Source organism: Stomoxys calcitrans, chromosome 1 (genome assembly GCF_963082655.1).
Source record: "Stomoxys calcitrans chromosome 1, idStoCalc2.1, whole genome shotgun sequence".
In the NCBI taxonomy this organism is placed as follows: domain Eukaryota; kingdom Metazoa; phylum Arthropoda; class Insecta; order Diptera; family Muscidae; genus Stomoxys; species Stomoxys calcitrans.
In genome coordinates this window covers 16165973-16191967 of record NC_081552.1, presented here as the reverse complement: position 1 = coordinate 16191967, position 25995 = coordinate 16165973, and the positions used below count along the sequence as shown (strand labels likewise).

Genomic DNA, 25995 nt, shown 5'->3' with positions numbered 1-25995 from the left:
TGCTTCTACACTATACAGAAGAAAAATTTTAGCTATAGTATTGACGATATAAATTTCGAGGTCTCATGGTTGTATCTTGACTTCAAATATACTCCACGTTTGACGGGCTTTATTTTAGTCCTATCCAGTGCAATTCAGATGTTCTGGATAAAATATCAGTGCAAAGTTGTACTGATAAGTTATCGATATCATGCGATAACAGATAATAAGAAACGTTTAATTGTGATTTGCGCTATATAAAGGGCGATTATATCTTTTTGGCAACACTAAACAGCTCACGTACGTTTCGTGTTTTGTTTCACCGTCAGACATCTTTAGTTTGGTCTACAATTTAACCATAAATCGTGTTATAAACTAACAACGCTTGCAAATTATTGAATTGTATTAACAAAGTGCGTGCTCTGTTAAGAAAGTTCATCGTGTTCAAATCGTATTCAGCGGCGAAGTTCATTTTTGCCTCAATGGGTACGTAAATAACCATAATTTTTCGATTTTGAAGTGAAGATCAACCAGAAGCATTGCAAGAGCTACTAATGCATCCAGAAAAAGTAACATTTTGGTGTGGTTTATGGGCCGGTGGCATCAATGGGCCGTACTTCAAAGATGATGCGAATCGTAACGTAACTGTATAGGCTGAGCGCTATCGTGAGATGATATCAAACTTTTTGCCCAAAATGCTATATAAAGGGCGATTATATCTTTTTGGCAACACTAAACAGCTCACGTACGTTTCGTGTTTTGTTTCACCGTCAGACATCTTTAGTTTGGTCTACAATTTAACCATAAATCGTGTTATAAACTAACAACGCTTGCAAATTATTGAATTGTATTAACAAAGTGCGTGCTCTGTTAAGAAAGTTCATCGTGTTCAAATCGTATTCAGCGGCGAAGTTCATTTTTGCCTCAATGGGTACGTAAATAACCATAATTTTTCGATTTTGAAGTGAAGATCAACCAGAAGCATTGCAAGAGCTACTAATGCATCCAGAAAAAGTAACATTTTGGTGTGGTTTATGGGCCGGTGGCATCAATGGGCCGTACTTCAAAGATGATGCGAATCGTAACGTAACTGTATAGGCTGAGCGCTATCGTGAGATGAGCTTGACATGCATGACATGTGGTTTCAACAGCACGCGTAACAATGGACATATTGGAAGGCGAGTTCGGTGAATATTTTATTTCACGTTCGGGAGCGGTTAATTGGCAGCCTAAATCGTGTGATTTAACGCCTTTAGACTTTTTTTGTGGGGCTATGTTAAAGCTCATGTCTATACAGATAAGCCCGCTTCAATTAACGCATTGGAAGACAACATTGAAGCATTTATTCGGCCGAAATGTTGGAAAGATTTTTTTTAAATACTTTCCTATAGCTCTTAGAAACTCACCCTTTATATACTGTCAATGTGTATCTGGATGCCAAATTTCAGACCTCTAGCTCAATCTGTAAAGAAATTACCAAATACTACCAATTACAGCACTTAAGAACGTTTTCTTTCCCTCCTGGTGCGATTACAGCATTTCGTACCGTTTACGGTAAAAGCAAATAATCACGTTACTGTGAATGGGAATCGTTAACGTTCAATGATAACATAATATTTTTGACCCCAATTGGATGATATGGACTTGGAGGGCATGTGGTTGCAACAGGACATTGGCATAAGCCACACAGCGAATGTTAAAAATCATTTTATTGGAAACCAAGTTTGGAGTCGAGTCGATTGGCGGCCTCGGTCGTGCAATTTGACGCCGTTTCCTGTGGAGCTACGCCAAGTCTATGGTCTATGCAATATATATTCATATACAGGTAGGAACAATTGCCCAACAACAAAATTTTGGGTGTACTGTCTGTCAGTGATTAGTTCAACTATATATATACTTGTTATATATACTTGTATACTTGTTCGCTCCATTTTTCGTTGTTTGTGTGGGTAAGGTTCTTAACTATAATGCACACACAAAAACAAACCAGAGATCGCAACACACAGCTACCACTATGGGACGCGTTTCGTAAATTGGTTAAGAATTACTCATCAGCCATATTAGGTGTGAAGGCTTCAAGGGTCGTACGTGGGTGTGTTGCACTTGTAACTAATTTATTGCGAAAACGCCTCTATGATACAAATAACCACATTAACCACGCTCGACAGCCCTGCCTATTAGCTGTACTTTTTCCCAAGGCATGTGTTTTTGTTTAATGGCAAATTTTTTGTCTACACAATTACACTACTCAATTACATGGTATACACATGATTCTATGTAACTGTTGGAAGTTGCATTGCTGGCTTTGAAGGCTAGACAATGGCAACGGCTCTCGACATTGCTTCGTGACCCCAGAATCCCGGCAGGGCTCTGCCTAATTTTTCCATTTTAAAGTTTTTTTTTATATTTTTTTTTTGTAGCGCTCTTATTGAAAGACCCATGCACAAAAATCATTTAGTCATCAACATATATTTCCTAGTTGTACCTACATGCAGAATATCAGAGCTCTGGTTCAATACGTAAAGAAAGTACGAAATGGTACCAAGTGCGATACTAAACGTTCGTTTTTCCCCGTTTACTGTACTATTTTTCACATTCTTCTATTTATGCTCTTTATTTCGCAACAACACTCATTTAAGCCAAATTTTAGAGTTCTTGCACTAACCGTTTGTCCTGTGCAAAGTTCACCTATTTCGTTCTTTTAAGCACCTAAATGTCGAAAAACTTATTTACTCTCCCAATTAAGGCAGTCATAGTGTAGTTCCAAAATTTAAAGCCCTAGCTCAATTTACAAGAAAAAAATTCCGTTATATTTTTTATTCAGAAATGTTTTGTCCAACTGCTGCATACAGAAAAACGTTTGTCCATTTCTTTGCAAATTGCTCTGTATAGAATTTTTTCGTATAGAAAGATTTCCGTTAGTTTTTTTGTAAAAAAAAAAATTAATTTAGTTTTTATTATAAAACAACATTTTTCTTAGGAAGCAGTAAGGAAAGGCAAATGTCGGGCGGAGCCGACTGTATAATACCCTACACCCCCGAGTCTACGCACTAATTTCTATATATGTAGAACTTAACTCCAAATCTAGCCAGACTTTAAGATTTTTCTACCATGTTATAAAAATTGTGGCTTTATACAGCCTTAACAGGCCGTATCGGATAAAAGATATATGTATATAGGAGCTTTATCTAAATCTGAACAGATTTTGATGAAATCTTTTATTAGACATATTGGGACGTCAAATAAAACATCCATCTCATGAACAATTTTGTAGAGATCGGATCAAAAGGCCATATCGGACAAGGGATGTGTATTAGAGCTATATCTAAATCTGGACTGATTTTTATGAAATTTTGCACACATACAGCGGTCAAAAAAAGTATTCATCATTAGCAAAATTGATAATAAATTCACTTATTTTGGGTAATTGAAGAAAATTTAAAGTAAACAAATAATGCAGTTTTATGCAATAGTTTATTTTTCGTAATATGTTTTAAAATAAATTCAAAAAATAAATTTAATTAGAGCAAAAAATGCAATTTTATATAATAACACCAAAAACAGAACAAAAAAAGTATTCATCATTGATGTGCTATCATCAAAGTCAAATTCAAATATTATTTGGGAATCCCCCTTTTCTGTTTTATTTAGTAAAGGAGGCTTTGCCCTTGACAGCAAATATTTAATTTCATTGAAAATATAGTTTTTGTCAAAATGGGTCGTAAGCAAAACGAGGTTTCTGATGAGGTAAAAGTTTTGATAATAAAACACCACAGGAATGGTTTAACTCAAAAAACTATCAGTGAAATATTAAATAGACCACGATCTACTATACAATCCATCATCAGAAAGTGGACAGAAACGAAAACTGTTGACAATAAACCAAGATCTGGTCGACCAAAAGCACTTTCAGTTGGAGATGTGCGTTGGCTAGTGCGGCAAGTTCAGAAAACTCCGAAGACAAATGCGACCATTCTTCGTAAAAACACTATGGAATATTTAGGGAAGGCAGTTACTACACAAACAATTCGAAATACACTCAAAAGGCATAGTTACAGAGGAAGAACTGCACGTAAGAAGCCCTTTATAAATAAAATAAACCGAGTGAAAAGGCTAAACTTCGCAAAAATGTATGTAAAACAGCCCGAATCATTTTGGAAAACAGTCATTTTTGCAGACGAGAGCAAGTTTAATCTTTTTGGGTGCGATGGAAAGGTCATAGTGTACAGAAAACCAAATACAGAGCTTGAAGAACGAAACACAGTTGCTACTGTAAAACATGGTGGAGGTGGTTTAATGGTTTGGGGGTGTATGGCGGCTTCAGGAGCGGGAAATCTTGAAATTATTAATGGAGTAATGGATCATAAGTATTACATTGACATTTTAAAGAGGAATTTAAAAGATAGTGCTGTAAAACTTGGGCTTGGTAATAACTTTCAATATTATCAAGATAATGACCCCAAACATTCTGCTTTAAATACCAAGATGTGGATGCTGTATAACTGCCCCAAAGTCATTAAAACTCCTCCTCAAAGTCCCGACTTGAACCCAATTGAACATCTTTGGGAACATCTCGAACGCAAATTGAGAACGCGCAATTTTTCGAGCAAGAGTCAAATGCAACAGGTGATAATGGAGGAATGGACTAATATAGACCAAAATATAACCGCTAAATTAGTCCAATCGATGTCAAACCGTTTAAAAGAAGTTATAAGACGCGGTGGTCGAATAACAAAATATTAATTTTTTTAAATTATGTTATTTATTTTTTTGTTTTTTTGCAATGATGAATACTTTTTTTGTTTAATTTTTTGTGTTCAGCTGTAAAATGGCCCTTTTTGTTCCAATAAATACTATTTTTTTCTTTAAAAACAATGAAATTGTGTACATATATATCACACAAGCACTACTGCATCATTAGTTTAATATGTTTTTATTCCAATTGTCTTTTGTAGACTTATTAAAAAAAAAAACATTGAATGATGAATACTTTTTTTGACCGCTGTATGAGGACCTCAAATAAAACACCTCATGCTAAATTTCGTAAAGATCGGACCAAAATAGTGACTTCTACAGCCTTTAAAGGCTATATCGGATGAAAGATATATATAGGGGAGCTATATCTAAATCTGAACCGATTTTTATGAAATTTTGCACACGTATTGGGGCGTCAACTAAATCTCCTCGTGCCTTTTTTTGTTAAGATCGGACGAAAATTGTGGGTTCTACAGGCTTAGAAGTCCATATCGGATGGAAAATATTTATGGAAGCTATATCTAAATCTGGCCCGATTTTTATGAAACTTTGCACACATATATGACGACGTCAATCAAAATACGTCATGCAAATTTTTGTAAAGATCAGAACAAAACTGCGGCTCCTATAAGACCACATCGGGTGAAATATATATATGGGAGCTATATCTAAATCTGGCCCGGTTTTGACGAAATCTTGCACACATATGAGGACCTCGAATAAAATGCTTCATGCAAAATTTTGTAAAGATCGGACAAAAATTGTGGCTTCTACATACTGTCGAAATCACGTTAGAGGTCGAACGCGTAAAGCTAGCCGCTTGAAATTTTGCACAGATACTAAATATTGATGTAGGTCATTGGGGATAGCAAATGGGCCATATCGGTTGAGATTTGGATATAGTTCCCATATAAACCGATCTGTCGATTTGACTTCTTTAGGTCCTGGAAGCCGCAATTTTTATCCGATTTGGCTGAATTTTGCCATATAGTGTTTTGTTGCAACTTCCAACAACTGTGTTGAGTACAGTCCAAATCGGTTAAGAACCTGATATAGCTCCCATACGAACCGATCTCCTGATTTGACTTCTTGAGCCCCTGAAAGCCGCAATTTTTGTCCGATTTTGCTGAAATTTGGTATATAGTGTTCTGTTACAACTTTCAAAAACTGTGCCAAGTACGGTCCAAATCGGTCTATAACCTAATATAGCTCCTATATGTTATTGACTTCTTGAGCCCCTGGAAGCCGCAAGTTTTGTCCGACCTGGCTGAAAGTTTGCATGCTGTGTTTTGTTTTGACTTCCAACAACTGTGCCAAGTACGGTCCAAATCGGTATTTAATCTGATATAGCTCCCATATAAACCAATTTCTTGATTTAACTTCTTGAGCCATTACATGGCGCATTTTTGGTCCTATTTGGCCGAAATTTCGCATGTAGTGTTATGTTTCCACTTTCAACAACTGTGCCAAGTACGGTCGAAATCAGACTATAACCTGATATAGCTCCCATGTAAATCCGTCTCTAGATCATCCTTGTTCGGTTCCTAGAAGCTTTAAATTTGGTATGTAGAATAAAATTATGCCCTACAACTAAATTTATTTTGTATAAATTTTTGGCAGAATTCATGGTGGTGGATTCCCAAGATTTGGCCCGGCCGTTTTTACTTGTTGTATAGAAAACATTTGTAGATTTTTTTGCTACAAACTAGTGCCCTAACATATAACGCCTCTTGCGGCCGGCCAATATAAAACAAGTAAAAGCGTTCTAAGTTCGGCCGGGCCGAATCTTATATACCCTCCACCATGGATCGCATTTGTCGAGTTCTTTTCCCGGCATCTCTTCTTAGGCAAAAAAGGATATAAGAAGAGAGTTGCTCTGCTATTACAACGATATCAAGATATGGTCCGGTTCAGACCACAATTAAATTATATGTTGGAGACCTGGGTAAAATGTCAGCCAATTCGTATAAGAATTGCGCCTATTGGGGCTCACGAAGTAAAATAGAGAGAACGATTTATATGGGATCTGTATCGGGCTATAGACCGATTCGACCATAATAAACACGTTTGTTGATGGTCATGAGAGGATCCATCGTACAAAATTTCAGGCATATCGGATAATAATTGCGCACTCTAGAGGCTCAAGAAGTCAAAACCCCAGATCGGTGTATATGGCAGCTATATCAGGTTATGGACCGATTTGAACCATACTTGGCACAGTTGTTGGATATCATAACAAAACACGTCGTGCAAAATTTCATTCCAATCGGATAAGAATTGCGCACTCTAGAGGCTCAAGAAGTCAAGACCCCAGATCGGTTTATATGGCAGCTATATCAGGTTATGAACCGATTTGAACCATACTTGGCACAGTTGTTGGATATCATAACAAAACACGTCGTGCAAAATTTCATTCCAATCGGATAAGTATTGCGCACTCTAGAGGCTCAAGAAGTCAAGACCCAAGATCGGTTTATATGGCAGCTATATCAAAACATGGACCGATATGGCCCATTTACAATACCAACCGACCTACACTAATAAGAAGTATTTGTGCAAAATTTCAAGCGGCTAGCTTTACTCCTTCGGAAGTTAGCGTGCTTTCGACAGACAGACGGACGGACGGACGGACGGACGGACGGACGGACGGACGGACAGACGGACGGACATGGCTAGATCGACATAAAATTTCACGACGATCAAGAATATATATACTTTATGGGGTCTCAGACGAATATTTCGAGTAGTTACAATCAGAATGACGAAATTAGTATACCCCCCATCTTATGGTGGAGGGTATAAAAACAAAATAACCACACAGTATTTTATTAATGTAAGTAATATCAATCTTCAAATACTTATAGTATTTTTTTTCGAATTGTTGTGTTGCTTCTTACTTTTCTTCTGTTGTTGCAAATTTTACAAAGTCTCTCTTTATGTTGCATTCGTTTTGAAATCTTTTGTTGTTTTTATAACGCGCAAATGTTTGTTGCATGGAGCCTTAGGCTGTTGTATGCCCCAATAGATAGTTGGATGGATGGATGAAATACGGACGAATGGGTTGTTGGCGCGCTTTTTTTCAGCGTGTGGTGTGTGAGTGTGCCTTGCTCCAATCGTTCGTTCATTCATTTTCGTTTGATTCTGTCCGTCCTGCCTTCTATCTGTGGCGCTGTTTGTTCTCTGCTCTTGGTGGGGTTCGTTATCGTGCAATAGAAAGTGAAACGATTAGTTTTTCATATATCGTGCGGCCGGAGAGAACAAACGGTAGTGAGCGTTGAACGCACTGAAACATAAACATGTTTTAAGAAAATAAAAAAATAATTATTATCATATAATAAAGGATTTAAAAAAAAATTTAAAAAATAATACAAAGGGGCTTTTACATATATGAATCCTGAGTGCTGGGCTTTCGTTTAAAAGTTTTACGGAAAATCTGAGAAAGGTTTTGCAATTAAAAGAAAACATATTAAAATTCAATCTAAAGCCCTAAAAAATTTCAACTATTTGGAATTGTAAAAAAGATATAATGTTTTTTTTTTGCTATAAACCTTGCCAATTGTGGAAAAGTGCTTTTCTTAGCCAAAGTGATAAGATATTGTAAATTAAGGCGAAATTTCTTTAATTGAAAACCTATTGGATTCCGAAATATGTTATAAAAACGAACTACAAAATGCCTAAAATACATGTAAGTCTACTACGTTGAAAAAAATTTATTAAATAAATACATCTTCGGTTAGGATCATCCTGTTTCTCTACGGGAAAGAGATCTATGGCATTTGTTTCGGGCTTCGAAAAATAAAGAAAATTTTTGGCTTGTTTGGCGATCTTGAAGGCCCATTTTCTTGTAACTCAAGAGTTTGGTTGAAGGACAATCCGAGTAAATAAGGAATTATTTCGATACACTTTTTATGGAGTGCCCGATTCGCAAGGAATTCATATCCGACATCAACAAAAAGGCTATTAATAAACAAGTAAAAGCGTGCTTAGTTCGGCCGGGCCGTATCTTACATAACCTACACCATGGATCGCATTTGTCAAGTTCTTTGCGCGATATCTCTTTTGGGCAAGGGTTGCCCAAAAAGTAATTGCGGATTTTTTAAAAGAACGTAAATGCATTTTTAATGAAGCTTAGAATGAACTTTAATCAAATATACTTTTTTTACACTTTTTTTCTAAAGCAAGCTCAAAGTAACAGCTGATAACTGACAGAAGAAAGAATGCAATTACAGAGTCACAAGCTGTGAAAAAATTTGTCAACGCCGACTATATGAAAAATCCGCAATTACTTTTTGGGCAACCCAATATGTTTGAATATAAAGAGATAATGAATAAGAATTGCTTTGCTATTAAAGCTATATCAGGTTATAGACCGATTCGCACCGTAATTGGTTTGTTGAGGTTGAAGAGAATAGTAAAAATCATTACGCAAAATTTCAGCCAAATCGTATAAGAATTGCGCCTTACAGGGGCTCAAGACATAAAATCCGGAGATTGGTTTTTATGGAAGCTATATCAGGTTGGAGGCCACCGTAGCGCATATCCGCTTATGACGCTTAACACCTGGGTTCGAATTCTGGCGAGAACATTAAAAAAATTTTTCAACGGTGGTTATCTCTTTCTAATGCTGGCGGCATTTGTAAGGAACTATGACATTTGAAACAAGTAAAAGCGTGCTATGTTCGACCTGGCCAAATCTTATATACCCTTCACCATGAATCGCATTTGTCAAGTTCTTTGGCCAATATCTCTTTGTAGACGAACAAAGGATAATAGATAAGAATTGCTGTGCATTTTCAGATATACCAAGTTATGAACCGATTGGGGCCATACTTGGTTCGACTATTCCACACCAAAGTGGAATTTATTGTGCAAAATTTCAGTCAAATCGGATAAGAATTAAATAAAATTGGGAAATCTGTTTATATGGGAACTATAGCAGGTTATCGACCGCTTCATGGCATATTTAAAACAAGAAGTCGTTGTGCAAAATCCTATAAAAATTGCTCTCCCTAGAGGCTCAAGTAATATAATCAGAATATCGATTTATAATGGAGCTATATCAGATTGTGAACCGATTTGGGTCATACTTGACGCAGTTGTTGATGTTTAAACCAAAACACTCCATGCTAACTTTCGGCTAAATCAGATAATAATTGCTCGCTCTAGCGGCTCAAGAAGTCAAGAGCCGAGATCGGTTTATATGGTAGCTATATCAGGTTATTAACCGATTTTAACCATAATTGGCGCAATTGTTGGAAGTTGGATGAAAACGCTTCATGCAAAATTTCAGCGAAATCGGATAATTATTGCGCCCTCTAGCGGCTCAAGAAGTCAAGATCCGAGATCGGTTTATATGGTACCTATATCGGGTTATAAACCGATTTGAGCCGTACTTGGCATATTTGTTGATGGTCAAACCAGAACTATTCAATTTCAGCCAAATCGGATGATAATTGCGTTTACAATCCCAACCGACCTGCGCTAGTAAGAAGTATTTAGGCAAAATTTCAAGCACCTAGTTTTACTCCCTCGAAAGTTTGCGTGCTTTCGACGGAGAGACATACGTACGGGCGGGAATGGCTAAATCTCCTAAGAATCAAGAATCACTATCAAGAATAATATTTCGATGTGTTCCAAACGGAATCACGAAATTAGTATACCCCCATACTATGGTGGAGGGTATAAAAATGGTATGGCAGCCATGAAAAAACTTCTCCACAAATAGGTGGCGCCTCATGATTGAACTTGAATCGGATAGCACTCTGTGATATGTGAGAAGTTTGGCTCTGTTCCTTAGTGGAATGTTCTTGGCCAAATTTGCATTTGCAAATATAAAATTTGCAAATGTATAAAATTTCAGCCAAATCGGATAAGAATTGCGCCCTCTATAGGCTCAAGAAATCAAGATTCGAGATTAGTTTATATGGGAGCTTTATCAGGCTATGAACTGATTTAGACCATACGTAGCATAGGTATTTGGAAATCAAAACAAAACACTTCATGCTGATCTGTTTATATGGGAGCTATTGTATATCAGGTTATAAACCGATTTAGATCATACTAGGCATATTTGTTGAAAGTCGAAATAAAAAACTTGGTGCAAAATTTCTGCCAAATCGGATAAGAATTGTTCCTCTAGAGACTCAAGAAGTCAATATCCGATCCATTTACAATTTCAACGGATTGTAGTAGTGCAAATTTTCATGTGACTAGCTTTATTCCCAGCTAGATTTATTCCTAAATCGATTTGGAATGTTAAGACGATTAAGAGCATAGATATACTTTGGTGGATCTCAGATCAATATTTCGATGTGTTACAAATGGATTGACGAATTTGTTTGTAACATCCAGAAGGATAGACCCATTGACTCAGAATCACTTTCTGATTGGAAGACGACATTGAAGCATTTATTTGTGAGATACATGGGACTAAGCGGATGGACCAAATTTACAGCAAATTTAGTAAAAGTGCCGATTTCGAAACCATCTTTGCTCGAAAGGGATATTTTTTTGATTTTTGTAAAAAAAATTCGATCAGAATTTAATTACACTCTTATCTGGAAATTTTTTAAATTTTCTCGCACTATGGGACGAAAATTTTTCCGTCTGATAAAAGAAGAAAATTAATATTAGGACCAAAGAATATAACCCTAAGATTGTGGGTGATTCTCTGTTTTTGGTCCATAACCCATTTTCTGGATTAGGGACAAAATGTGTGTTGAAGATTACAAGGATATCTTAGGGAATAAAATGTTTCCTTTTTCCGAGAAAGAAAATGACCCTAAGTAACAGTTCATGTAAGTTAACGACTTAAAGCACTCTTCCAGACTAGCAGAATTCTAGTTCTAAGAGCTTTCTGTACCGAATTTGGAAGGCCTATCCCAAACATGGGACCTATACCTTATTAAAAACCTCTGGGGTATAAAACGAGCAAAATTTGAAACTTGCTTATGGTTTTTAAATGTGTATTTTTTTTTAATTTTTTTCTCTTCTTCAGTTGTGTGAACTCGGCGAACCTTTTTGAGGTACTAATGCTTTAATTTACGCAATTAATATTGCAATAAAGCATGTGATTGAGTAGTAACCATTTATTTTTCGTTCCTGTTAGATTAAAAGTTACAAAAATAATAGAATTCATAAGTAATTAGAACGTTTTGATAAGTGCCCCTGTTATTTTTCCAAGTATGTTAGGTAAGTGGCAATCTGTCATCAGACTCACTTTGACGTGTTTGTCCATTGTGATTCCACAGGAACAGGAGAAGGAAGATGTATTCTAGTTCCTACCCTTGAACTATTCAGATCGCTTTAAAAAGCCCAACGAATATTCACATCCGCTAAACCAGACAGGTTCTCAAAAAAATGAGAACCTAAAGTGGAACTCCTTCTCAGTGCGGGACACACACACAGAAGGTGTTCCGTAGTATCTTTTTCTTCGATGTCCTCACAGCTTCTGCAAAAGTCGTTACCGTTGGCAACCTTCAGTCTGTCAGCATGTTTTCCGATTATACAATGACCTGTCATGACGGACACAACGACTGAGACGTCTGTTTAAGCCAATGACAGCAAAGCGGTAGATCTCTTCAAGTCTAGATAAGGCCACATAGTTTTGGAATGCTCACAGCCCACTCTTTGCGACCATCTATCATTGGTTGTCCTTCGGGCCTGGTCCTGAAAACTTAGCTTACATGTCGCTAGAGTCATACCCACAGATTCCAGTATCCCTGGAATGTGTAGGGTAGTTCTTAGTCTCGCAAGCTCATCCGCTTCCCTGGAATATATCAGTGGCCCGATACCATAAACAGGTGAATTTTGAACTGTTTGTTGAGAAATCTGCGACAGTCGAGGGCGGTTTTTGTGTTCAGTAATACGTTCTCCAGGGATTTAATGATTGCCTGGCTGTCTGAGAAGATATTTATAGCAATATTTGTTATGACATTATTTCCTTATTCCACCGCTTCCTTAATTGCAAGTATCTATGCTTGATACACACTGGAGTGATCGGGTATCCTTTTCGATATGACCAGTTCCAGATCTTAAGAGTACACCTATCACGGCAGTGGTCGCAGCAATTTGTCTAGTCACAATGCCCAGAGGCATAACATGTAGCATTAAATTCAGTGCATCTGATGGTGTCGTCTTTAGCGCGGCTGTGATGCACAAACAACCGATCCTTTGGATCTGGTTGACTTTTGAACAGCTGATGGACTTTTGAAGCGCCGTCCACCAGACCATAACACCATGTAGCATAATAGGTCTGACAACTGCAGTATATACCCAATGCATGACATGTGGTCTAAACCCCCAACTTTTGCCAATGGTTCTCTTGCTGGTGTATGGGTCAAGAGTTGCCTTTCTTGCCCTTTCCAAAATGCTGGATTTCAAGTTCAATTTCCTGTCTAACAAAACCCCCAGGTATTTTGCGCTTTCTGATAGGTGTCATTGTAGGCAACTTGTATCTCCTGCTAAAAGGAACTACTTCTGTCTTGCACGGATTTATACCTAGACCACTTTCGCTAGCTCACTTCGCTGTTGCACGTAGAGTTTCCTGAAGTATATCTCTTAGAGTGCTGGGAAACTTTCCCCCAACCGCAATTGGCACGTTATCAGAATACGCGACCACTTTTAAGCCTTTTTCTTCGAGAGACAACAATATATTGTTAATGGCTATATTCCAAAGTAGAGGAGACAGTACACCTCCTTGAGGAGTTCCTCTGCTGACCCATCTTTTTAGATCCACAGATCCCAAGCCTGTTGAAAAACATATTTTAGTAAGTTATTAATAAACTTTCCTACGATAAAGTTGATGCCTAGAGACTCCATCTCTTCATGATTGAAGTCAGTTTTACATTATTGAAAGCACCTTCAAAGTCAAGAAATGCTACCATTGTATATTCCTTTACAATGAGAGAACCCTCTATGTAGACGACTAGGTCGTGAAGGGCTGTGGATTTGTCTTTACTATATGCAGCTGCTGCCGAGACAGGCGATCTCCTGGGATCTTTGCCCTATGAGTCTTCCGCATAAAGGATATCCGACTAATATGACGAAAATTTTTCGTCTTCTTCTGTGGTAAGGTTTTCCTGCTTTCGGAATGAAAATGACCTTCTTGTCCCTGCATCCCATAGGTATATATATGACATTCTGATACAAGCAGAGTATATCTCCCTAAGCCAAGGAACCAGTCTAACAGACACAGCTTGTACTTCAATCGGTGATATATCATCAGGGCCTGGCGACTCAAAGGAGTAGAAACTTCTTATTGTCCAAAGGACAATAAGGCTCAGACACAATTTTCCCAATAACATCCGAAGAATACATGCCAGTGACAAACTCTTCTGGCGCTACGTTGTGCGTAGGAGAATTTCCCGGGAAATGTATATCTACGAGTAGTTGTAATGTTTCCTCACTAGACATTGTCCAAACATTCTCTGACTTCTGAATATACCCCACTGTAATGGGTCTAGAGGACAGAATCTTCCTTAGCTTAGAAGCCTCAGCTGTATCCTCCACGGAGCTGCAGAACTCCACCCAGGATTTGTTCTGAGTCTTTCTCAACTCGCTCTTATGTTTTCTTAGCTCAGCCTTATAAATAGATGTCCCAATCGTGTGGTGCTCTTGTGGCTTTCGCCCTGTTGAAGTTTTCTGCAGTCCTTCCTTAGACCAACGAGCTCTAGGGTCCACCATGGCGGTCGCTGTATGCCCCTTGGCTTGGCACTAAGACATGCTGACACAAGCGAGCCATTCGGGGCCTTCGTGATCCGCTTGACCATTATGGCTATATCCTCCGCAGTTGCTACTTCCTTTTATGGTGTGGAAGGGATAGACGTGCAGAATTTGTTCCGAAATTTATTCCAAGCATTTTAAGGTTTGAAGGCGACATCTCTGAATCGTGTGCCATACATAAGGAAGCCAACTAGAAATAAGACTTTTTTATTTCGGGGCTGGCTACTACTGAATCTTCAGCGCTTAGCGACGGAAGAAGAAATACATTTAGACTACTCTTTGCAAGAATACAGGCTCTGTGTCTCCCATTCCCACGAACCATTCTTACACACACCCTCCTGTCGCGATTGCGGCAGGGGGATTTTCATTCTTCTGCAATCCGCAAGACTTTAGCCATGTGGTCGATAGTTCCTCAGACAAGTGTCCAGCAACAATCTACCAATCTTCCAGTCGGTGGTTGAAAGATTGTCTTAGTCCCTTAGTCTTCCAAGTATGGATTCAGAATGTGAGGGAATCTTTGGTATCCAAGAATGCTCCTGGTCAAGAAGGAATATCTTCCTTCTTGACTAATCTAGTGCTGCACCTGGCCAGATCTCACAATCATTTTTAGGGCGCAACGTTGATCCCCGAAGGCAATTAGTCTGTATCGGCTCCGATACCAGCCTGCATCGTCACAAACTTGAGGTGACCCACGAAATTCCGCAAGAACATCGGAGTATACTGATGACAGTCCATTGACTCCAATTATTCCGACAACTGTCATCACCAAACTGTCCTTAGCGACATTAGCAAAGGTTCTTGGACCCACCTTACTATTGTTCGCCCTAGTTTTTTAGGCATGGGATGTCGTCCAGGTTTCTGAATCTAGACGTGTAGTCTTTGGAGTAGCCTGCGCAGCGAATTCCCGTGCCTAATTTAGGGAGTCTCTCTCGCTATTAATGAGGGTCTTAGCATTATTTGCACCAAGCCTCTAAATAAACCTGAGAGCGATGCGTCTTCTATTATTCCAACCTCTTTAAGAGCGTGTAAGTATTCCGGGGAAGGCCGATGGCCTAGGCAAGTTATAGGCATGCGAAGTTAGAATAGGTTCGGCCTTGTCCTTAAGGCTCGAACCAGGTGTCTTCTTCAAAAGCACCCGCAGGCCAGGCCTTGAGTGACTTAATTTTTTTTTTTTTTCAAAAATATAGACTCATTACGAGTTACAGAAAAATTCTTGCGGAGCAAAATAGCAAAACGTCCGCTCCACTTAACGGTTCAAACAAGAATATCAAATTAAAATTCACCATTTAAAGCCATACAATGTCGCGAATATTCAGGTTCAGCCTTTTACAGATGTGTGGGATTATGCTTATCCGATTGGTTCAATTAATCAAAACACAGATATTTTATAAGAATAAGTTTAATGGAAAATGTTAGGGGTATTTAAATGATTTAAAGAATGTATGATTGAATGAATGAATGAAATATGTTGGTTTGAGAGTGGAGAGAATTGTATTAGCATGCACGTCTTTACTGTTTCGCGTCGTCGCAAGCACTGAACTGTGGTGGTCGATTGACACATGTGCAGACCTATTTTTTTCTCTTCCTACAGAAGTAATCATGTTTTTTTATTTGTTGTGCAATATTATTCTTTGTAACTGTTGTCCCTATTATTATATTTTTTCCACCACCGTATGTTCCTCCGATTTTGACTAATATGTATAACAATTATGCAGCCATTTGTGAACCAATCTTCACAAAATTTGGCACGAAAGATTTATTTCTGACTTTTGACATTACAGGTAAGAAAGAGCTCCCACTTATTTGTAATGCTTCATTTTGCGTTCAAGAGCCTTTGTTACCGCATTTTTCAACTGATCTTCTCAAAATTTTGCACAATGTATTCTTCTATGCCTTATAATGGGTGATTTTTTAAGAGCTATAGGAAAGTTTTTCAAAAATAAAAAAACACATAAAATTCAAACAAGTAAAAGCGTGCTAAGTTCGGCCGGGCCGAATCTTATATACCCTCCACCATGGATCGCATTTGTCGAGTTCTTTTCCCGGCATCTCTTCTTAGGCAAAAAATGATATACAAAAAGAATTGCTCTGCTATTAGAGCGATATCGAGATATGATCCGGTTTAGACCACAATTAAATTATATGCTGGAGACCTGTGTAAAATTTCAGCCAATTCGTATAAGAATTGCGCCCATTGGGGCTCACGAAGTAAAATAGAGAGAACGATTTATATGGGATCTGTATCGGGCTATAGACCGATTCATAATCCATAATAAACACGTTTGTTTATGGTCATGAGAGGATCCGTCGTACAAAATTTCAGGCATATCGGATAAGAATTGCGACCTCTAGAGCCTCAAGAAGTCAAGATCCCAGATCGGTTTGTATGGCAGCTATATCAGGTTATGAACCGATTTGAACCATATTTGGCACAGTTGTTGGATATCATAACAAAATACTACGTCCCAAAATTCATTCAAATTGGATAAGAATTGCGCCCTCTAGAGGCTCAAGAAGTCAAGATCCCAGATCGATTTATATGACAGCTATATAAGGTTATGGGCCGATTTGAACCATACTTGGCACAGTTATTGGATATCGTAACAAAACACGTCGTGCAAAATTTCATTCCAATCGGATAAGAATTGCGCACTCTAGAGGCTCAAGAAGTCAAAACCCCAGATCGGTGTATATGGCAGCTATATCCGGTTATGGACCGATTTGAACCATACTTGGCACAGTTGTTGAATATAATAACAAAACACTTGGTGCAAAATTTCATTTCAATCGGATAAGAATTGCGCACTCTAGAAGCTCAAAAAGTCAAGACCCAGCTGGCAGCTATATCAGGTTATAAACCGATATGAACCATACTTGGCACAGTTGTTGGATGTCATAACAAAACACGTCGTGCAAAATTTCATCCAAATCGGATAAGAATTGCGCACTCTAGAGGCTCAAGAAGTCAAGACCCAAGATCGGTTTATATGGCAGCTATATCAAAACATGGACCGATATGGCCCATTTACAATACCAACCGACCTACACTAATAAGAAGTATTTGTGCAAAATTTCAAGCGGCTAGCTTTACTCCTTCGGAAGTTAGCGTGCTTTCGACAGACAGACGGACGGACGGACGGACATGGCTAGATCGACATAAAATTTCACGACGATCAAGAATATACATACTTTATGGGGTCTCAGACGAATATTTCGAGTAGTTACAATCAGAATGACGAAATTAGTATACCCCCCATCTTATGGTGGAGGGTATAAAAAATGCATGAAATCTTTATTTGAATCGATATAACGGTCCATATAAATTAATGTTTGAATACGATCACCCCATAGGATTTTCGCCGTCCTACCGACTAATACGCTGTTCCATAGAGTAACAAGCGCGTTCGTCGCCCACGCCCTTAAATCGGACTGCGTCGACGCGAAAGGCTTCAGGTTAACTAAGTTTATTGACTGCAGTCCTCTGGCCTTCACCGCTAAATCGTTTGCCCTATTCATTTCCCCTAACTCCATTATGGCCTGGCACCCAAACGACGCGAATTTTTCCATCCTCAGAGAAGGCGTTAATCCCCTTTTTACACTGCAGGCTCTTCGTGAACTTACCGTCCTGGTTGTTATTGCCCCAATGGCAATTTTACTCTCCGTAAAGTTGTTCACATTCGACGTTCTCGCGTTAGGAACACACCACCTCACGCATTCCATGATCGCCCGGATGTCCGCCTGTAATACCGCATTATGATCAGACAGTCTAAAAAGATCTCAGTCCCTAGGTTTTCAATGTAGACCCCCAGGCCCACTCTGCCACCTAGCTTTGATCCATCCGTGTAACATGATCTTCCTGAGGACAATACTAGGGTTCCGTCAATCCAAAACTGTGCCGCTGGCAGTAGCGCCTCGCACTTGACCTCAAGTGTCGTCTCAGGTATCCGATCTGAAACCTCTTCCCTTTCTTTCAGGTTTCCTATGGTCGCCTCGATTATATCGCCTTCAGTCTTATAGCCGCAGTGTGTGCCTCACACTTAATCTGTATGTCATTGGGTCGTACATCTAGAATAGTCTTCAGTGCCCTAGTGGGCGTGGTCCTCAACGCTCCGTCTATGCCAAGACAACATGTTCTCTGAACCTGTGGTATAATCCTAACGTTGCCCTTTTTCTCCATAGCATTCCACCAAACCACTGAGGCGTAAGTAAGTATTAGTCTAATCACTTTCCTGTAGAGCCAGTGGACTTTCCTCGGATTTAGGCCCCATTTCGAGCCTACGGCCCGTATACATAGTGCCCAAATCTGTGAGCCTTCTCAGTACGCTCCTGAAAGTGACACTTCTAATTAAGTTGCCTATCCAAGATCACTCCTAAATATTTGACCTTATCACATATCAAAATCCTTTTATTGAGGGAAGGTGGTGCGTCAAACTGGCCCATCTTCATCTACCTAGTGAACAGAGATATTTCCGTCTTTTCTGGGTTAACATTGATACCCCTGAGTATACCCCAGTCATATGCCATATACAAGAACTTTTCGGCCCTTTTGCCTAGCTGGTTCGGATCCTTACCCCTAAAAAGTATTATAACATCGTCTGCATAGCAGACGGGTTCAAATCCCTCCTCAGTCAGCATCCGTATTAGGTTATTTATGGTGTTCACCCAAAGGAGTGGCGAGTGCCACTATCTCCCTTATATTTATGTCATGGGACCCGCAATTTATCCACCTATTCCTTAGCGTATGGTTTATCCAGTCTCTAAGGACCTAGTCCAACCGATACTGGTCTAAGAATTGGATCAGTGTATCGGTCTGCACATTATTAAAAGCCCTTCGATGTCAATGCTCACCGACAGTGTGTACGTCTTGGCATCGAAGGATTCTTCTATTTTTTGCACAACCTCGTGCAGGTCAGTCTCCACCGACCTTCCCTTGACATAAGCATGCTGTTTGTATTTGAGCAGTTCGCTGGATGTCCTACTCTTTTCATGGTATCCACAATACGTTACATTGTTTTGAGTAGAAAGGACGTAAACTTATAGGTCTGTAGGCCTTTAGTGTCGCATAACTTGCCTTGCCGGGCTTGGGTATTAATACCACCCTTGCCTGCTGCTAGACTTTCGGAGTATATGTAAGTCCTAGATACGCTCTAAAATTACAGGCCAGATGGGGCGCCAGATAGTCAGCCTCCTTCTTTAGTAACGCCGAAAATATTCCATCAGGTCCGGGCGACTTAAATGGTTTGAAGCTCCTCAATGCTTCCTTGACCATAAATTCCGTAATGATAAGCCTTCGATCAACCTCATTATTCCAAGATTCCGGTGTCTCCGTGAGTCCCGTCGTATCCTGTGGAAAATGTGTATTCATCAAAAGTCTCAATATGTCTCCCCTGTCGTCTACTATCTTTTCAGTTTGTACAGAAGTCTTTGAGAGAAACTTTTTCATCTTGGCGGCGTCATTAACGCTATCAACCTGTTCGCAGAAAAGTTTACCGGAGGCAAGTTTTGCCGTTCTGCTAAACTTATTGTATTCCTTGGGCCGTGTGCAGTACACATCCCAGTAAACTTCCGCTTTTTTATGACGAGCTCTGTTATAAAATTCTGTGGACCTCTTTCCAAATGTTGCGAATCTCCCCGGTCATCTAGAACTTTACTTGGGCTGATTTCCATTCTCGAAAAGGACAACTATCTTCGAAAGGCTCCACTAGTGCAGTCGCAATCTCTGGGGATAAATATTGATTTTTTTCCACACATTTCTAGTTCAAGTGCTTTAGACCAATACAAATTCATTTCACAATATTTTTATACCCTCCACCATAGGATGGGGGTATAGTAATTTCGTCATTTCGCTTGTAACACCTCGAAATATTCGTCTAAGACCCCATAAAGTATATATATTCTTGATCGCCATGACATTTTAAGTCGATCTAGCAATGTTCGTACGTCTGTCGAAAGCACGCTAACTTTCGAACGAGTAAAGCTAGGCGCTTGAAATTTTACACAAATACTTCCTATTGTAAATAGCGGTTCATGTTTTGATATAGCTGCCATATAAACCGGTCTTGGGTCATGACTTCTTGAGCTTCTAGGGGGCGCAATTCCTATCCGATTTGGCCAAAATTTTGCACATGTTGGTTTGGTATGACTTCCAATAATTGTGCTAAGTATTCAAATCGGTCCATGTTTTAATATAGCTGCCATATAAACCAACCTTGGGTCTTGACTTCTTGAGTGTCTAGAAGGAGCAATTCTTATCCGAATTGGCTGAAATTTTGAACATTTCTTTTTGGTATGACATCCAATAACTGTGCGAAGGCCTAAATCAGTCCAAAACCTTCCATATAAACCGGTCTTGGGTCATGACTTCTTGAGCTTCTAGGGAGCGCAATTCCTATCCGATTTGGCCAAAATTTTGCACATGTTGGTTTGATATGACTAACAATAATTGTGCTAAGTATTCAAATCGGTCCATGTTTTAATATAGCTGCCATATAAACCGATCTTGGGTCTTGACTTCTTGAGCTTCTAGAGAACGCAATTCTTATTCAATTTGGCTAAAATTTTGGATGAAATGTTTTGTTATGACTTCCAACAACTGTGCTAAGTATGGTTCAAATCGGTCCATAACCTGATATAACTGCCATTTTAACCGATCTGGGATATGGACTTCTTAGGTCTCTAGAGGGCGCAATTCTTATCTGATTTGGCTGAAATTAAGCATGAACCGACTTGGTTGAAATGGTTGCATGAAGTTGTCATAAGACTTCCAACAACTGCGCTAAATATGGTTCGAATCGGTCCTGAACCTGATATACCGATCTGGGTTCTTGACTTCTTGAGCCTCTAGAGGACGCAATTCTTATCCGATTTGGCTGAAATTTTGCATGAAATGTTTTGTTATGACTTCCAACAACTGTGCTAAGTGTGGTTCAAATCGGTACGTAGCCTGATATAGCCGCCATTTAAACCGATCTGGAATCTTGACTTCTTGAAATTTTGTACAACGACTTCTCCCATGACCTTCAACATACGTGTCCAATATGGACACATACCTATAGCCTAATACAGCTCCCATAGAATCCGATCTCCCGATTATGCTTCTTCAGCCCCTGCAAGTCGCAATTCTTATCCGAATCGACTGAAATATTACCCATGACTTCTTCTATGGTATTTATCATTCACATCACTTATGGTTCGAATCGGACTATAACTTGATATACTTTCAATTGCATAACAAGTCCTATCCATTATTCTTTGTTTGGCTAAAAAAAGAGATACCTCGCAAAGAACTCGACCAATGCGATCCCTGGTGGAGGGTATATAAGATTCGGCCCGGCCGAACTTAGCGCACTCTTACTTTTTGTGTATTGATTTTTCTTTCACAAGTATATTGCTGGCAAATAAGATTTTCTAATTTTAAAATATACCTCTTCAAACTGCGTCTACACACTACGAAGAGTGAGTATTTACCTTTTTTGTATTTTGCGGAAAATTCCTGTTCGCCCAAAGCGTAATGACTCAATATTTTCCCATTTTGTGTTTTGCGCGCTTCTTTTTCGCTTTTTGCAAAAAATCTATTTTCAATGCACATATTTTTGTTTCGAACATCAACTATCGTGGTTTTTCTTCTATTTTATTGTTTAAATTGTAAAGTGCGAAAGGAAATGTGTACCAGCCATAGAGAAAACAGGGCAAGTAAAGCAGTAGCAATGCCTGAAGTGCGAGATGAGTAGCACGTGAATAAAATAGGATCGCATGAAATGTTTATGTTTTCGTGCAGCATACTTCATAGACCCATATGGTAGAGAATTTCTTATTCAAGAGATGTAAAGGGGACTTTGGTTTTGTATTATAAACAAAAGACAATAAATATGGATATTGGAGATGTACTGGAATACATCTCCAATATCCATATTGGAGATGTAGTTCCATGTATACCACTTTCATTAATTGTTTATTATACCCACCACCGACGGATGGGGGTATATTCATTTTGTCATTCCGTTTGCAACACATCGAAATATCCATTTTCGACCCTATAAAGTATATATATTCTTGATCAGCGTAAAAATCTAAGACGATCTAGACATGTCCGTCCGTCTGTCTGTTGAAATCACGCTACAGTCTTCAAAAATAGAGATATTGAGCTGAAATTTTGCACAGGTTCCTTTTTTATCCATAAGCAGGTTAAGTTCGAAGATGGGCTATATCGGACTATATCTTGATATAGCCCCCATATAGACCGATCCGCCGATTTAGGGTCTTAGGCCAATAACAGCCACATTTATTATCCGATTTTGCTGAAATTTGGGACAGTGAGTTGTGTTAGGCCCTTCGACATCCTTCCTCAATTTGGCTCAGATCGGTTTAGATTTGGATATAGCTGCCATATAGACCGATCCTCCGATTTAGGGTCATAGGCCCATAAAAGCCACATTTATTATCGGATTTTGCTGAAATTCGGGACAGTGAGTTGTGTTGGGCCCTTCAACATCCTCCGTCAATTTGGCCCAGATCGGTTTAGATTTGAATGTAGCTGCCATATAGACCGATCCTTCGATTTAGGGTCATAGGCCCATAAAAGCTACATTTATTACCCGATTTTGCTGAAATTTGGGACAGTGAGTTGTCTTAGGCCTTTCGACGTCCTCCGTCAATATGGCTCAGATCGGTTCAGATTTGGATATAGCTGCCATATAGACCGATCCTCCGGTTTAGGGTCATAGACCCATAAAAACTACATTTATTATCCGATTTTGCTGAAATTTGGGACAGTGAGTTGTGTTAGGCCCTTCGACATCGTCCGTCAATATGGCTCAGATCGGTTCAGATTTGGATATAGCTGCCATATAGACCGATTCTCCAATTTAGGGTCTTAGGCCTATAAAAGCCACATTTATTATCCGATTTTGCTGAAATTTGGGACAGTGAGTTGTGTTAGGCCCTTCGACATCGTCCGTCAATATGGCTCAGATCGGTTCAGATTTGGATATAGCTGCCATATAGACCGATTCTCCAATTTAGGGTCTTAGGCCTATAAAAGCCACATTTATTATCCGATTTTGAGAAAATTTGGAACAGTGAGTTTTATTAGGCCCTTCAACATCCTCCCTCAATTTGGTTCAGATCGGTCCAGATTGGGATATAGCTGCCATATAGACCGATCTTTCGGTTTTAGGTTTTGGGTCCATAAAAAGCGCATTTATTGTCCGATGTTGCCGAAATTTGGGACAAAGAGTTAAGTTAAGCCCCTCCACATATTTCTGCAAGTTGGTCTAGATCGATCAAGATTTGCATATAGCTGCCATATAAACCGATCTCTCGATTTAAAGTCTTGGCCATTTTTAATCCGATTGCATTGAAATTTGACACACTGACTTATGTTATGCTTTTCGACATCCGTGTGGTATATAGTTCAGATCGGTTTATTTTTAGATATAACTACTAAAAAGATCAATATTTTGTTCTATAAAATTGAACAATATCTTTTATTTATTAGTATCTGGTCCAAATCGGAACATAGCTGCTATGGGGCACAAGGTATGAATTTTGCACCGGATTTTGAGGAAAGGTGGTTCACATATATATCCGAGGTGGTGGGTATCCAAAGTTCGGCCCGGCCGAACTTAACGCCTTTTTACTTGTTTTTTTTTTTTTCGTGTTGTTCATTTATAGTTGTTGTTGATTTGCAATTTTAATATATTTTTAAAAAAGCCTTTGTTCAATAATTAATTGAAAGCGTGAGTGTTAGGTTTCATATTTCATAAATGAAAACAATCTGCGGATGAATGTTTCCGCCATTTTATTAGAAAAAAAAAATAGACAATTGCATGGAATATATCAAATTTTGAAATGCTTTGTAATAATTTACTGTAATGTAAAACACACAGATAATCTTTTTAATTCTTTATTGCGATGTACGCGTGTGATCTGCCAAACTCCAAGTGTTTGATCAACGGCATGCAAAAACGGGTTCTTAAATAAATAGGTACAAAAGAAAATTATAAAATGTTTAAGGGAAGATTTAGTAGTAGCCAGCCTTGAAATAAATAAGTCTCATTACTGGCTGGCTTCCCTATATATGGCACACGATTCAGAGATGCCGCGCCCAAACCTTAAGGTGCTGGTTGAAGCCGCTTCTGTAGGGAAGAAAAGCCTCATTGTAAAGGGTGAATTTTTTGAGGTTAGGATTTTCATGCATTAGTATTTGACAGATCACGTGGGATTTCAGACATGGTGTCAAAGAGAAAGATGCTCAGTATGCTTTGACATTTCATCATGAATAGACTTACTAACGAGCAACGCTTGCAAATCATTGAATTTTATTACCAAAATCAGTGTTCGGTTCGAAATGTGTTCAAATTTTGACAAATTTTGTTCAGCGATGAGGCTCATTTCTGGTTGAATGGCTACGTAAATAAGCAAAATTGCCGCATTTGGAGTGAAGAGCAACCAGGAGCCGTTCAAGAACTGCCCATGCATCCCGAAAAATGCACTGTTTGGTGTGGTTTGTACGCTGGTGGAATCATTGGACCGTATTTTTTCAAAGATGCTGTTGGACGCAACGTTACGGTGAATGAACACATTTCGAACCGAACACTGATTTTGGTAATAAAATTTAATGATTTGCAAGCGTTGCTCGTTAGTAAGTCTATTCATGATGAAATGTCAAAGCATACTGAGCATCTTTCTCTTTGACACCATGTCTGAAATCCCACGTGATCTGTCAAATACTAATGCATGAAAATCCTAACCTCAAAAAAATCACCCTTTAGCTAGTGATGCTAATGCACATTTCAACAAAAGGGGTGAGCTGCGAATCTCGAATATATTATAGGTTGCAATCTGGTGATTTGTAATAAAGGGGATAAACCGACCTTTATTACCAGGAACAGGAAGGAGGTTCCAGATATTACCTTTGTATAGGAAGATATAAGCGCAAGAATGTGCGACTAGGAAGTGTTGGATGACCACAGCTTCTCTGATCATCGTTACATTAGATTCAGCCTTGGAGAAAATACTGCGGAAGTGCTCCCTCGGCTAAACAGAAGAAAGGCGGTTTGGCATAAATTTCGGCACAAATTCTGCACGTCTATCCCTTCTACACCATAAAAGGAAGTGGAAACTGCGGAGGATATAGCTATAATGGTCAAGCGGATCACGAAGGCCCTGAATGGCTCGCTTGTGTCAGCATGTCCTAGTGCCAAGCCAAGGGGCAAACAGCGACCGCCATTGTGGACCCCAGAGCTGAAACTCTTCAACAGGGCGAAAGCCACAAGAGCACCACACGATTGGGACATCTTTAAAGCTGAGCTAAGAAAATATAAGTGCGATCTTAGAAAGGCTCAGAACAAATCCTGGGTAGAATTCTGCAGCTCCTTGGAGGATACATCTGAGGCCTCTAGGCTAAGGAAGATTCTTTCCTCGAGACCTATTACGGTGGTGTATATTTAGACGTCAGAGAATGTATGGACAATGTTTAGTGAGGAAACACTAGAACTACTCGTAGATATCCATTTCCAGGAAAATTCTCCAACGGAC

General features: G+C 39.0%; 1 protein-coding gene across 7 annotated transcripts in view; it reads left to right on the top strand.

Moving 5' to 3' along the window:
* The window catches only part of LOC106094211 (pericentrin), a 173254-nt gene that overhangs the window by 7039 nt on the left and 140220 nt on the right, over positions 1-25995 (top strand). The window contains exon 1 of one of the 7 annotated variants that reach the window (XM_059360960.1): positions 8002-8419. The exons of the other annotated variants lie outside the window; for them this stretch is intronic. Coding sequence (XP_059216943.1) covers positions 8405-8419 — 15 coding nt within the window. The 5' untranslated portion in view covers positions 8002-8404. Of the gene's footprint in view, positions 1-8001; positions 8420-25995 lie in introns of those variants that run through there. 7 annotated transcript variants of the gene reach the window in all.